The 16,120-nt window shown below is 41.1% G+C and overlaps 1 protein-coding gene and 1 long non-coding RNA gene across 13 annotated transcripts in view; one reads left to right on the forward strand and one right to left on the reverse strand.

The window, feature by feature from the left end:
* LOC132897092 (uncharacterized) overlaps positions 1–16,120 on the forward strand; it is a 69,136-nt gene that overhangs the window by 45,015 nt on the left and 8,001 nt on the right. The gene's annotated exons all lie outside the window — the stretch shown is intronic.
* scn8aa (sodium channel, voltage gated, type VIII, alpha subunit a) overlaps positions 1–16,120 on the reverse strand; it is a 170,902-nt gene that overhangs the window by 24,495 nt on the left and 130,287 nt on the right. For all 12 annotated transcript variants that reach the window (XM_060938434.1, XM_060938436.1, XM_060938437.1 and 9 more), the window contains one exon: positions 9,209–9,382. In XM_060938434.1, coding sequence (XP_060794417.1) covers positions 9,209–9,382 — 174 coding nt within the window. The remainder of the gene's footprint in view (positions 1–9,208; positions 9,383–16,120) is intronic.

A 16,120-nucleotide genomic window follows, 5' to 3' on the forward strand; every position in this document is an offset into this window, starting at 1 on the left:
GGCCATTCCAAGACATTTAAATGTTTCCCTTTAAACCACTCCAGTGTAGCTTTAGCACTATGTTTAAGGTCATTGTCCTGCTGGAATGTGAACCTTCATCCCAGTCTCAAACCTCTGGCCGATTCAAACAGGTTTTCCTCCAGAATTGCCCTATATTTAGTGCCATCCATCTTTCCTTCAGTCCTGACCAGCTTTCTTGTCCCTGCAGATGAAAAATATCCCCACAACATGATGCTGCCACCGCCATGCTTCACTGTAGGAATGGTGTTCTCAGGGTGTTGGGTTTGCGCCACACATGGCATTTCCCACCATGGTCAAAAAGTTCAATTTTAATCTCATTTGACCAGAGAATCGTCTTCCATGTGTTTGGGGAGTCTGCCACATGCTGTTGGGTAAACTCCAAATGTATTTTCTTCAGCAATGGCTTTTTTCTGGCCACTCTTCCATAAAGCCCCGCTCTGTGGAGTGTACGGCTTAAAGTGGTCCTATGGACAGATACTCCCATCTCCGCTGTGGATCTTTGCAGCTCCTTCAGTGTTATCTTTGGTGTCTTTGTTGCATCTCTGATTAAGTCTGGGATATTTTTTATAACCCAACCCTGATCTATACTTCTCCACAACTTTGTCTCTGACCTTTCAGGAAGGTAAATGGTGCTACTCTTGGTGGGCTTGTTTTTTCTTTTGTCAACATACAGTGTTTTAGGTGTCGAGTTCAGATTTTGACTTCCAAAGTGATCTTGTGCTTGAAAATGGTGAAGACCGCTGATTTAGAGACCTAGGCTAACACAGGTTTCAACGTTGCGAGCTTGCATGTTAGCATCATGGATTAGGCTAACTAATTAACCTGAGAATACGCCGTAACAATACATTTCTTTTACACACATCCAGTTTCTTCAAAGAAATCACCGGAATATCTTTTTATATTTAACAGTTATTCCACGAAATCAAGTCATACATGAGCTGATAGCTGATGAGGCACGTAGCACAGAGATTGAGTGCAATAACTGTTTTACTCTATCCACAATCACTGGATTTTGAGAAGCAGCATTTTTATTTTTTTGCAAATTCGATAAATAATTTTATACAAAATGTCCGACAAAATAATTTCCGCTTAGAATGTAAACAAACCGGCGAAATGACCGTAGCAATTTGTGAAAAATGTGAGAATAATAATTCTTGATTTTTTTTTAAAAGAGAGGTTCTTACCATCAAATACTTTTATTCTTTTTTTTTTTTGGATTTTGGGGGGGTTCTTCTTTAGGGTTTTATGGTGGTTGGCAAACCAACTTAAAGGTGCATTACTGCCACCGACTGGGCTGGAGTGTGGAACAGGAAATATTGGGGGGGGGGGGGGGGGATTAGCCTAGTAAACTAGACCCACCCGCCTAGTGGCCAAAAATATTTTTGCCTAGCGAATGGGTCTAGCCTCGCACCATATAAACAAAAACACCCCGGGCATCAAATCGTGCCCGCCAATCACAACGCAAGGTTTTTGTTTGGATTCTTTGGGCGGGCTTTTGCAGGAGTGACGACAAAGCTGCGCGACGCTGGAGAAAGCACAGCAGGAAAGATGGCTACGGCTAGAGAACAGCGCGCGTTTGACTCCGCTTTGGAATCAGTTTTAGAAGAATTAGACTTGGAGTTTTCGTTGAAACATGAGCAGGAAGAGGCTCTCCGCTCATTCCTTTTCAAGAAGGACGTTTCGCTGTTTTGCCGACCGGCTATGGCAAAAGTCTGATCTACCAGCTGGCTCCGCTCGTAGCCAAAAGGATGGGGCTAGTTTGTGCAGTACGAAGAATTAATGAACAGCTTTGAAACATTACTTTTTGATTGTTTCTTATTTTCCCGTTATTTTAAATTTAAGGGAAATTTCACCAAACACCACTAAATAAAAACTCTCAAAAACAGTTTAAGCAAACCCTTGAAAAACACTTGGAAAGAAAATGAGTGTATATGGTACAGACTCCAAACTTGTGGTCATTATCTCCAAACTTCTTAATATCTAGAACCTGTTTATTAATTAATACGCATTTTGAAAAATTATTTATTTCAAGGTCTCCCCCACTGCTTTCTGTCGCTCTGACTACATCACAGTCACTGTTGCGCTGATTGATCAGAACGTTGGCCTATACGCACAGAGACAGTTTGAAAGACAGCGGTTTGTTCCTCCTACCCCCTTCAGAAATGTCTACGGATCGAGGCCAGACTAAATATTCACATTTAGTCTGGCTTACCAGGCTAGGAAAAAATATTTTTTTTTTTAGCTATTTCTGTTTCTTTTAAATACTTGATAATTTTGGGGGTTTTGTTTTCGAGTAGAGTTTTTATTTCATCCTTGGCTGGTTCAGCAACACGCTCTGCCATTTTGTTTTTCTCTACTCATGGTATATGAGCTGATATCCTAGTAGTAGAGTAGCCAATCAGTGCATGCGGTTGCTCATATCCAGCGAATGTGGATAGAATAATTGTTATTACCTCCATCAACTTCATTGGAGGAAGTTATGTTTTCACCTCTGTTTGTTACTTGCGAAAATCGGAGATTTTTGCAAGTATGTTGATCTGTCCGTTTGTTTGCTGGTGCTCTAGCATAATCATTTCTTGACCAATCTTCACCAAAATGCACAACAACTCACTAGGGTCACACAAAGATATCATTAGTTTTTGGTGGGTCATGGTCAAAGGTCAAGGTCACCAAGGTCAAATCTTGTAAAAACACCTAATCAGCCATAACTTCCATTTCTTTGTGATTTTCACAAGTATCATGCTCTGCACAACTTTTCATTTGTTTGTCTGTTCCCAACATAACTCAAAAATTAGTGAACAGATTTTGATGAAATTTGGATGAAAGGTGAGCCATGGGCAAAGGAACAATTGTTTTGATTTTGATGCAAATCTGGATATGTACAGTATGTGGATCCAGGAATTGTTTTGTCTTTTCTCAACGTAACTCAAAATGTGTTGAACAGATTTAAATGAAACTTGGTGTACAGCTTTAGTATTATCCAAGGTTCAAGTTGATAATATGTGGCTCGGTGAAGGTATACACTCTACCAAGTGCCCTTCTAGTTTCTCTTTGTTTCTGTCACTCCATCTTGCCTCACTTATAGGCTTCACATTTACAGCCACTGGGATGTAGGATTACACTTCCAGCCAAACTAGGGTTGGACAAACTGGTTATATATATCAATACGTATATTTTTCATTGTCATACAGACATTTTGTTTCCAAGACAGTTAGACATAATGAAGTTAATGCTTTATCAGGAAAATTATTGCCAAATTTAAAATAGATATAAAATACAATAAAATAGTTATGATTTGTTTAACAATTTTCTTGGGCAGTGCATGTTCCATTTCTGTGTGCTAATTCACATTATTAAAGGTAGACTGCCTTTCAGATTTTTCAAGTGTAGGTCATAAAAAGAATTTTCCCTGACACCCAATAATTTTTGTTTAGTGGACCAAAAGCTACTGAATTCGAATCACAGACTTCCAATTTTATTCTTTTTTTAAATAGAATAATTAAAGGTCCCATGGCATGAAATTTTCACTTTCTGAGGTTATTTAACGTTAAAATGAGTTCCTCTGACCTTCTTAAGTCACCCCAGTGGCTAGAAATTTCATAATGTGTAAACCAAACTATGCCCAACATTTGAGAATGGCGCGTCAAAACGGCGCGTTGATAAACTCTTCCCTTTACTACGTCAGCAAGGGAGATGATCCCCACGCCCCCCCCTCTGGATTCCCACCCACTGTATGAATTGCCCGCCCAGTTGTAGTGAGGAGACCATAGAGGACACAACATGGCATCACCTAAGCGAGCGAAACATGGAATTTGCGCTGTACATGGATGTGACAACACAGAAAGGAGTCTGTTTTTACTGCCGATGGGAGAGCCCCTGAAGACGCAGTGGCTTAATTTTATTTACTTCAATAATACGCCGTCGAGTCTACCTAAGACGGTGTGTGTTTGTCGGAAGCATTTTCCTGAGGAATGTTTCCACAACTTGGGACAGTACAGGGCAGGTTTTGCACATCAACTGTCACTGAAGCCTGGGTCCGTACCAAGCATCCCTGCCGCATCAGCCACAAACAGCGAACAAGTAAGTGTATAACTGTTAAGTCGTTTTGCCGTGTGTTAAAATCGGTGCCACGTTAGCCTTGCAATGGCTACATTAGCTGTGCAGCTAACCGCTTCCTGCAGTTAGCCAGGTACTCTGCGCTACAAAACCAAAAAGCATGCAGCATGCTCTGTTATAATAGCCAATCAAAACAGTTTTACAAAGACACCCACATTCTTTTTTTTAAGTCACGCGTTCATTTTATTTGTTTGTTTAGTAAAAACCCAAACATTTGTTGAATTTATTTTATTTCCTCGCGTCGCACCTTAATGACGTCAGCGCGCGGTATTTTTCCCTTCGCGGTTTGTTCCTCCTCTCTCGCCATAGTAAGACACCCACATCCGCTTGTTCTGACCCACTGGAGGTAGCGTCACAGTGCTGTTAGCCAATCAGAAGTAACACGTTTACATGTCATGAATATTAATGATAAGACCCGTCCCCACCCTCTACCCTTCCCCGCCTCCTGCTTCTCATTAGCAAAACGACTCACTGGGAAAAGCGCTGAAATGGGGCTTTCTCCCAGGAGGCTATATCTACGTGCCGAGGGTTCATTTCGAGAAAGGCTGCGGATATAACATCCGGAAGCTTCCACGAGCCCGTTTAAAGCATCAACAAACCACCATGCCATGGGACCTTTAATGAATTTAGGGCCATGTGCTTTGTATTATATTTTTTCATTTTCAGTGAATCCGTATTCCGTGGCTTCATGATGCAACAAGGATATACAAAGATGCCCGGGGAAAATAGCACGTGCTCAGACAACGTCACATGGAAACAATTACCTGATTGGTCAGATGTTTTATCGGATCAGGTCCAGGCCTGGAAAAATGGCTCCAGAAGCAATCTCACCGATACGGATAAACCCAGGCCTGGGCTATAGGGATCGTTATCGGTCTGGTGTGAACACCGACCACATAAACTTCAGGGGACTGATTTATTTATAGTAATCGTTATAGTTGTTGTTATAGTTATCGGTATTGTGGGACGGGATTTTTATGGCAATCTTTCTTTAGAAAAGAAGAAGAAGAAGCAGAAGAAGAGTGTGGCCCATATTCATATATGTTTGGAATACATAATATGTCAATCTGAATACAGTATTCAATTTCTCATAAACCAAAAGCCACACTGTATATTTAAAAAAATATACATATATAAAATGAAATTTTTGATCTCTGCAGAAAATTAAGTGTAACACTTGGAGGGTCCTTCACAATGAGGGTCAAATAGGAAATCAATCGAGAGACATATTCATTAAACACTGCATCAGACACAAGGCACAAATACACTTTTCAGAATAAGGAACATTTTCGGGTCTAGCAATGCTTGAATATCGTATCGATTATCAATAATCATTGTTATTGATTGCCTATGCTCATTATGCCTGTGTCAGATTTTATTTCACACACACACACACACACACACACACACACACACACACACACACACACACACCTTCACAGTGTGTTCAATATTCTATAGGATTACACAGGAATATACAATTCTTTGCAGGCTGCAGGATTTCGTAGCCTTTTAGCAGAGAATCGCTTTAAATATTCAAGCATCACAGGAGTAAACATCGTCATGGTTATGCATGGGTGATGAACCTGCACGTCTATAGACTAAACATGTTCCCAGCTCTAAGCTAAGTGCAATAACATCTCAGAAAGGAACTGATATGCTCTCATTACATGTCACCTCTGCATACCATTACATTCTAACACTTTATATTAAGCACTTCATTTCATGAATTGGCCCAACACAGTCACACCTTGCTGATAAACAAAAAAAAACACACCCTTGAGATGATTTTCTCTGCATGGCAACACCAGACACAGAGCAGATATTCAGGAGAGACTCCTGTGCGAGAGCGCTTTCGATTTTGCCTGGTCAGCTCAAATACAACACAGCACTATTTTCTGCTATTGTAAGCCTCCGTGAATGTGACAGGTCATGATGCTGGCATTTTTATGAATATACAGAGCTGATACGTTCTGAAACATAGGCTGATTTCACAATAGGCTGGTTTTTTTGTTGTTGTTTTTTTTTTATATCAGCAAAAAAAGGAGCTTTTTATAAGCAATTTTCTTACCAGTGAACTAACTAGCCTTGCTTTCTCTCTATATTAGATTCATTATTATCAGTAATGAAGATGAAATAAAGGTTTATTTAACTTTGTTGATAAGGAGGTTGTTTGCCTTTGCTGTAGCTTTAGAGGTCGACACCATGAATGAGTAAATGTCCCAAAAATAGCCAAGCTGTTAAAAATATTTCAATTTAATATCTCGTGAATCTCCTTTTTGAGATTTTTTTTGTGATGTTTTTTTCTCACTTATGATCCAATTGCAGGGTTTCCTTCAGAAAAACTGGAAAGAGTAATGGTCCCTGAACACAGCGAGGCAGGCTTGTAGTATTCAAGTCCAGGACTCGGACTCGAGTCCGACTCGTGCCCTAATTTTAAGGACTTATGATTTGACTTGGACTTGAGCAGTGATGGCTCGGATTTGGACTCAGACTCGTGCATTAACTGCATTCGGACTCGTAAATTGGAGACGAGGACTGGGATTTTTTCTTTATTTTTTGTAACATGCCATAATATTTGGCATAAGATATTTATATCTACATTAATTTTTGTACTAATTTCGTGCATCGCCTTGGCATCAGATAGACTCTCGGGCGCTCTCCGGACAGCGTGCATGCCAAGCGGACTCTCGCACGCGCCATAAACGACTTGCACCTGCACAGGATTAAGGCGCAATCAGTGCACCTATATAAAAACTGTGAAAACACACTTACTTTGCGAAGTATTGAGTTGCATTGCTGATACATTACCGAGCCTTATTTCCTTGTTTGGTTTCCTGATCCCTGATTTCCTGTTTCTCATTTTTGATTCTGCCGAGACTACGATAGCCTGTTTGTGCCTCGCTCGACCTATTGCCTGTTTCACTGTTTTATGATTTCACCTGCCGTTCTGGATTGTTTACCGTCTTCACTTGCATTAATAAACACACCTTCTGCACTTACATCCATCTCCCAACCATCTCTGACAGAATACTTCACACTCCCTGATGTTCAGGAACAAACTAATGTTAATGACGCTGAAACAGCCACCGTCAAATAGTGCGGTTGGAGTCTTGTTCTCGGACTCGACTCAAATTTTTTAATGACTTGGACTTGACTCAGACTTGAACACTGGGGACTCGAGACTGGACTCAGACTCCAGGTTTAGTGACTCTACTACAACACTGCAGTGAGGTGCAGGAGTAAGCTGGAGGGGTCCGGGGCATGCTCCTCTGGAAAATTTTTAAATATAAGCCATTTCGTGGCTTCTGGTGATATCTCAAGCTGATTTTTACCAGTTCAACATGTTCGGAGGGGGGCTATTTTTTATTTACTTATAATTTTACTGAATTCCCACCCTAAAAACAGAAGAAAAAAAAAAAGTCAATCCCATACCCACTGGCATTTCACAAGCAGTGTTCTGTTCCAAAGGAGACTGCAGTTTATTTCACATCAAATAAAGTGAATGGTGATGCAACATGGCACGAGTCGTTCAAAATACTGATCATTAAATTTTGGCAATAGTGCGGATACCTAAATACTCTCACTGTCAGACTCAAGCTGGTCAGGAACATACAGTGAACCGGCCGTCACGGTCTCACAGCGATGGTCTGCCACTGTTGCGGAGTTGTTTTCCGCAGTTTTCTTTGTGAGAAACTCTGTAATTAAGCTGCGACCCGTCTGTGTTTTGATCACTCATACCCGGCTTGAAGGCTCCATCATTTTTGCGCAAGTTACCTATGAATATTAATTGTGCATCGCTCATCCAATCAACGCAGGATACCGCAGACACTCAACCAATCAGTGTGGAATACCCTTCTCTGACATCAGCTTTGAACTCAGGTCAAGTTCAGGGCCATGGGCTCGCATGGGCTGGATTGATTACCTGCTCAAAGGCTACAAAACACATGCATGTTGGTTCTAGCTTTATACCGTCGGCCTAAATTGTAAGCTTCACGGTGGCGGTTTAATGGGTAGCAGCATGTCACTAAGCGTATCGGTCAATAAATTAAGTGTAGCGGGGCCACTAAGCTATGATGCTTTATAGGGGAAACCCTGAATTGGTTAGAAGGTGAAAAAAAATTGACCTATGGTCAAAAAATGACCTATGGTCATGAGCTTTGGGTAATGACCGAAAGAACAAGATCGTGGATACAAGCGGCCGAAATGAGTTTCCTTCGCAGGGTGGCTGGGCGCTCCCTTAGAGATAGGGTGAGAAGCAGAGTCACTCGGGAGGAGCTCGGAGTAGAGCTGCTGCTCCTCCACATCGAGAGAAATCAGCTGAGGTGGCTCGGGCATCTCTTTCGGATGCCTCCTGGACGCCTCCCTGGGGAGGTGTTCCAGGCATGTCCCCCCGGGAGGAGGCCCCGGGGAAGACCCAGGACACGCTGGAGGGACTATGTCTCTTGGCTGGCCTGGGAACGCCTCGGTGTTCTTCCCGAGGAGCTGGCCGAGGTGTCTGGGGAAAGGGAAGTTTGGGCTTCCATGCTTAGACTGCTGCCTCTGCGACCCGGCCCCGGATAAAGCGGAAGAAGACGAGACGAGTGAAAAAAAATTGGCTTGAAGTTGCTCCGTGATTTTCTAACAAGTTCCACTTTGGAAGTGTGACCCAAAAAAACTTGAATGAAAAACAGAGATAGTAAAGTTGTTGTTTTTTTTGTTTTTTGTTTTTAATCTTTAGCATAGAATGATGAAATTCTGGTCATTCTGAAAAAAAATAATGTGTCAAATGTAAAAGCAGGCTTCTAAAACTATAAATGAATTAACAAAACAAATTTCAGGTAACAGTATGCTCAAGGATTTGTCGTAGATCATTCATGATATTATATTCAATTTATTTGAGCAATTTAAACGATGTCCTAGTTCTGAGCAGGATTTCATTGATAACGTAGCCAGGCATGTATATCGTCTGCGTACAATTACAATATCTTGCGTATTTAGCTAGCTTGCACTCGACAAGGTGTGTATGTGTGAGGCCATCGTACAATAACTCGCACTAATGAACACAGAGGAAATACAGCAGCGCACTTACATCCACGATGAAGAAGTCTAGCCAGCACCAGGCGTTGGTGAAATACTTCACGAAACCGTAGGCCACCCATTTGAGCAGCATCTCCAGGATGAAGATGTAGGTGAACACCCGGTCAGCGTACTCTAAGATGATCCGTATAGTCTTCCTCTGCTCGATGTATACATCTTCAAAAGCCTACAGGAAGAGCACAAGACAGAACTCAGGTCACTAAAGCTAAGTGAAGCTAATCCCACTTCATTTAAAAAAAAAAGCAAATTACAAATAAGCGCCGGATAACAAACCCATCTATCATTTATCAATAAAGATACAAATTTTGTTGTCTGGTAGTCAAGTGTTCATGAGATACGTTGCCTTGCGCTTAGAATCACGTTCCCTGTGGTGGTACACAGGCATTGTACGGTCGCAAAAGCCATCAGGTTGATGGAGTGCATTACCAGACAGTGTCTTGCAAAAGTATTCATCCCCCTTGGTGTTTGTCCTGTTTTGTCGCATTACAAGCTGGAATTAAAATGGATTGTTGGAGGGTTAGCACCATTTGATTTACACAACCACTTTAAAGGTGAAAATTGTTTTATTGTGACAAAAACAATAATTAAGGTGAAAAAAAACAGAAATTTGGAGTGTGCATAGGTATTTACCCCCAAAGTCAATACTTTTTTTAGAGCCACGTTTTACTGCAATTACAGCTGCAAGTCTCTTGGGGTATGAAGCACATCTAGCCACTGGGATTTTTGCCCGTTCCTCAAGGCAAAACTGCTCCAACTCCTTCAAGTTAGATGGGTTGCTTTGGTGTACAGCAATCTTCAAGTTATGCCACAGATTCTCAACTGGATTGAGGTCTGGGTTTTGACTAGGCCATTCCAAGACATTGAAATGTTTCCCTTTAAACCACTCCAGTGTAGCTTTAGCAGTATGTTTAGGGTCATTGTCCTGCTGGAACATGAACCTTCATCCCAGTTTCAAACCTCTGGCCGACTCAAACAGGTTTTCCTTCAGAATTGCCCTGTATTTAGTGCCATCCATTTTTCCTTCAGTCCTGACCAGCTTTCCTGTCCCTGCAGATGAAAAATATCCCAACAGCATGATGCTGCCACCACCATGCTTCACTGGAGGAATGGTGTTCTCAGGGTGTTGGGTTTGTGCCACACATGGCGTTTCCCATGATGGCCAAAAAGTTCAATTTTAGTTTCATTTGACCAGAGAATCTTCTTCCATGTGTTTGGGGAGTCTGCCACATGCTATTGGGCAAACTCCAAACATATTTTCTTAAGCAATGGCTTTTTTCTGGCCACTCTTCCATAAAGCCCCACTCTGTGCAGTGTATGGCTTAAAGTGGTCCTATGGACAGAATCTCCCATCTCCACTGTGGAGCTTTGCAGCTCCTTCAGTGTTATCTTTGGTGTCTTTGTTGCATCTCTGATTAATGCCCTCCTTGCCCGGTCTGTGAGTTTTGGTGGGCGGCCTTCTCTTGTCAGGTTTGTAGTGGTCCCATGTTCTTTCCATTTTTCTATAATGGATTTAATGGTGCTCCGTGGGATATTCAAAATTTGGGATATTTTTTATAACCCAACCCTGATCTATACTTCTCCACAACTTTGTCTCTGACCTGTTTGGAGTGCTTCTTGGTTCTCATGTTGCTTGCTTAGTAGTGTTGCAGAGTCAGGGTCCTTCCAGGACAGGTTGATTTATACAGACATCATGTGACAGATCATGTGACACTTTGATTGCACACTGGTGGATCTTAATCAACTAATTATGTGACTTATGAAGTGAATTGGTTGGACCAGCTCTTATTTAGGGGTTTCATACGAAAGGGGGTGAATACCTATACACACTCCAGATTTCTGTTTTTTCATCTTAATTATTGTTTGTGTCACAATAAAACAACAATTTTCACCTTTAAAGTGGTAGGCATGCTGTGCAAATCAAATGGTGCTAACCCTCCAACAATCCATTTTAATTCCAGCTTGTAATGTGACAAAACAGGACAAACACCAAGAGGGATGAATACTTTTGCAAGACACTGTATTCTCTTAAGGATGGAGCTCTGCTCCACTAAAACACAATGGTTAGTACTGCTATAGAAAAATAAATCAATGGTTGATTATTTCCCAAAACCAGCATGTCCTGAAGTAGCCTGGGAAATCCCATGCTGCTTTGCACAATCGTTCCGATCTGAAAAGACAGCATGGAAACTATGGTCTAAAGGCTCGCCTGAGTTAGGGAGCCAATCAGAGAGTGGGGAGGGGTGGAAAGACGGTGACGCGTACTACTCGACAAACGGAAGCTTGTAGTTTATTTGGGACTGTTTACGGATCACATTTAACATGGCGGCGAGCGATACGAACCAAACTTTCGATCAAGCTTTAGACACTGTTCTGAATAGTTTAGAGTGAAAGTTTGTTTTAAAAAAAGAACAGCGTTTGGCGTTGCAGTCTTTCTTTGCCTCTTCGTCGCTCTAACTACGTCACCGGGTACAACTGCCATGATTGGCCATGGGCTACGTATACGCCAAATGATAGACATTCGCAACGTCCAATAAACGGCCGTTGACAATCGTAAACCACACCTCCCCTACGGGAAATTCAATAGGCGGATTCCAGACCATATTTCACTTGTGATATGGTCTGGTGTTAATCAGACTAGTCCTGAAGTGTTTTATTCACCTTATACCACAGCAATTTGCCAACAATTAAAACTTATCATTACTTTAAAGAACATATCATACATTTTATCTGTTTATAGTTACATTTAATGTTGTGGAACATCCAAGAAACAAATTAGCTCTCCATTTATCAATTACATAAGAATGAGCAGTAATGTCAGAAAACTTAAGTCAGCTTTTTTTCATAACTTTGACTATCACAAAGCACTGACACTGGAGACTCCTTCCAAAAATGTTAACATACCTGCAAACTAGTCGCTTTTCGGCGAAGTTCGCCGTTTTGCAAACAAAATATCTCATTCTCGTGATTCATCTAGATCTGAAGAGTTTTGGTTTTTTTTGGGGGGGGGGGGATCAGCGGTGGATGGGACTTTCAGTAAAATGGGATTGCCATCTTCACAAGAGTCATTTGGCCAATCACACGCTACTCATTTGGCCAATCACAAACATCCAAGTCAATCCATCTTTCCCACGGCGAACTAAACCTTTGCCTGACTAAACCATAGACAGTAAACATACGACCTGCGTCAGAGACTTCAGAGATCTATGGACACTAGCGACAGACTTGAGGTAAGTCTCATTATCTGCCAACAATGTAATATGCTGTGTAAATTAAACTTGGTTTGTCAAAGATAATCCTACTTTAACAACGTTACGTGTGTCGTGACATGAAACCTTTTCCAACATGTTTAACGTTAGACATAATGTAAAGTTTTTCAGCTTGTATGCTAACGTTAGCTAGGATGTCAGCTAACATCAGTGAATTGTGTGTTAACGTTAACCTTTCATGCCAGTCAGTTCAGTTCGAATAATTTTTGTGAAGGCTATCTCTACTGCATCCGTACTGTTATCTGATGATAATGCGACATTGTTACAAGATGAGGAATGAAAACGAACACGTAACATTAACGTTAGTACACCGGCGTTTTTTAAGTGATTGAAGCACCTTCTCCGGCGGATCATTTAACATGGCTGGATGTAGTTAGAGTTAGCCTTTACAAACGCTTATGGTAACAAAAAGGAGCCCTGACCCAGCCGATAATATTTGGTCAATTCTTTTCCAGAATGAGGGAGCTTAAAGAGGAAGACGCTGTTTATGTAGCAAAGCTTGATGCAGGTCTGAGGTGCACGTGGAGCTGGGCCCGGCTAAAAATCGAGGTCAAGACTGAAGTGAAGGGAGTTCAGCACAGCTTCCCGCTGTCACAGTTTTTTCATAAGATAGATAAAGCTGGGTATTTGCCAAAAAGAAATAAATTACAGCAGCAAAGGCTCTCATGCTCTTTTGGCACGCTGCCAAACAGAGGTGCACCGTCAAAAAGTGTGCACTGTTATGACCACATCCAGTGTCCTTCCAGTCCCAGAGCAAAGTGCTTCCAAGGGGCCTGATGTTATGAGGGAGCGAGTTAGGGTGCCTGTACCTACATTTCAGCGAGTTGCCAATGCAGAGGTGTGTATAGATTAGACCAGGGGTTTTCAAAGTGTGGGAGAGTCAGCCCCCCCTCAGAGAGCAAATAAACAACAGCGCCCCCTTACAATTTTTGTTGTTGCTATACTTAATGTTCTATTCGTATTTTTAAAAAATGGTTGTTGTATACATTTTTATTTTTTTCTTTTACACATTTTAAACATCTGTGCTTTTTAAAACATCTTGTTTTACACATTTTAAACATCTCATAGCATCGTTAGCTAGCACCTCTTGGCAGACAACACACTGTGGCAGTGGAACATCTTCAGATCCAGTCCATGAAAATCCAAACTTTAAATAATCGTGGTCATACTTCCTTCTTTTTTCAGTCCCCCCAGGATTTCACAGGCCTTTTTTGTGATTGTTGCAGGCTAAAATGTCTGATGTTGCGGGGGTTTTCCAAAAAATTGCGATGAAAGTTGCGGTGTTTTTTAGGTTTTTGTTGCGATTACATTGCGGGAGGAAGTGAAAGTTGCGAGAAATTGTTGTGATTTTCTCTTTTTGTGATTAAAATTGAGTGATATGTTAAATATTAAGTTATTACTGAAAAACTATTGATTAAAAAAACAAAGACACTGAGAAATGGTCCTGTAAACAACTTTACCAATATAAAAGATTACCAGGACTACAAAAATGCAGAAAAATAGGCTTTACTTATCCAAATGCACCTGTTGGTTCAAAAGTTAAAGTGCATAGAACCTCACAGCACACCATGAAGTTACCTTAAAATATAATATAAATGCCTCAGCTTTCATGTAAGAAAAAAAACTATTAATACTAGTACTGTGTGCAGGCAGTCTCTCCTGAAGACTAAATTAAACAATAATTATAAATTAATAAAATAAATGGCTCAGGCTTCATAGAAGAAAAAAAACCAATTTGAACAGAATCTCACAGTATGATGCTGAAGCTGCCTAAACAATGGAAAATAAAATACCATTTTGGCAAAAATGTTGGCATCCATTAATTTCTTGTATTAAGTAAAAAAATAATGTAAAGTGCACACAGTCCTTCACTGTAAACATAACACACTTTCAGTAACAGAATTTAAGCCTACATAAACACTGACTCGCACATGCAGTGTTGCCAGATACTGCTGACGTTTTCCAGTCCAAAACCCGCCAAAATGCACTTGAAACCGCCCAATCTGGCAACACTGCGCACATGCTGCTTCTCTTGAACGTATACACGGAAGTAAGGCAGAAGGTAGTTTGCCGACGTCACCTCAAGACGACGCCGACGATTGGTCAAATTTGCGGGAAAGTTGCGGTGATTGGATATAATTGCAACACCGCCCTGAATTCGCGGGGATTGGTTGAATTTGTGTTGAAGTTGCAAATCGCAACATCGCAAAATCCTGGAGGGTCTGATTTTTTTGCTTGGCCCAGACTCTGTCTCCTCACTCACTGTAGCTTTAGGTACTAAAAATCAATCCATTTTGTCTCTGGCAAAGGCTAGCTGAAGTTCGCTAAATGTCCACAATAATAACTTATTCTGGTTTATTTTTCCTCACGTTGTGCCCCCCCTGAAGAACTCTGGCGCCCCCTAGGGGAGGTGCGCCCCACACTTTGAAAAGCCCTGGATTAGGCTAAATAGGCTAGGCTTGTAGTTTTCTGTAATTCTACCATTTCACTGTTTAATGGGTTACTTGATATTTGCCAGTAGGCTAATGTTTGGCAAAATAGGAGTAGACTAGCCTACATTACCAAAAAATATTGTACATTGCATGTTTAGTTAATTTAGAGATTAACTACCATAGCCTAGATCATGTCTATTGGAATGAGGATCCAGTCTTAACAACTTTGTAAAACCAATGGAAGTTTGTAATATTCACAATGAAGAAATGAGATTTACTATTAGTAAATTACTCAGCTTGACATTGTTGTTACTTAATTGTGGTCGATTTTGTTGAGTGACCATCAGCCATTTTGCACTGATTGACCAAAAAACAAGGTTATGTTAATAAACAGGTTTTTTGTTTACCTGTAGCTATGTTGCACCTTTTTTCGGAGACAGGGCGGGCTCGGGTTTTGGTTTACGTCGGGGGGTAAAAAAGTTTGTCACCTTTTTCAGACCTTCTGAGTTTGCAGGTACGGTATGTGTTAAACATCCTGACATAGTAAACTGCATCAATGTAAACCATGTCAATGACTGCACACGCTTATTTAAAAACGTTTATATGAAGCATCTGCCGTACAAGTCCCTTTGTAAATTGTTAATATAAAACGAGCACTTTAAAGCTAGACGGCCTTTCGATTTCATAAAATCGGTGAAATTTAGTTCCCGCTGAAATTTGGTCATTGTGATACATGTTTATTTCTGTAATATTTCACAAAACCCCAGGCCATTCTGTGGCTGGGAAGTTATTTAATTTGAGGGGATTAAAGCAAATAATGTGCATGAAATCACTCGATTCGCGTAGTCAAGCAGACAGAGGAAGTCTGTGTGCGCATGCGCAGGTTTACCACCTTCTTCTTTTGGGTTTTACAGCAGCTGGCATCCACAGTGTTGCATTACTGCCATCTACAGGTTTACCTTTGAGCGTGCACTGACAGTTACACCGACATTCTGTCGCTAAACGAGCAGCTGATCACACCGAGGTGCTCGCTGAGCGCTGATATTTATTAGTTTGGTCCTGCATTTCCTTTCCTTCGTATATAACATAACGTCTTTTCTTCTCGCTTTCTGTTACTGTAGTTGGTCTTTCACGTTTCATTCGCACACTCACATCCTCCATTTTTTTCTCCCGTTTCAAATTTGTATCCCACAATGCCTTGCGCGA

The sequence above is a fragment of the Neoarius graeffei genome, chromosome 13, assembly GCF_027579695.1.
Source record: "Neoarius graeffei isolate fNeoGra1 chromosome 13, fNeoGra1.pri, whole genome shotgun sequence".
NCBI classification, from domain to species: domain Eukaryota; kingdom Metazoa; phylum Chordata; class Actinopteri; order Siluriformes; family Ariidae; genus Neoarius; species Neoarius graeffei.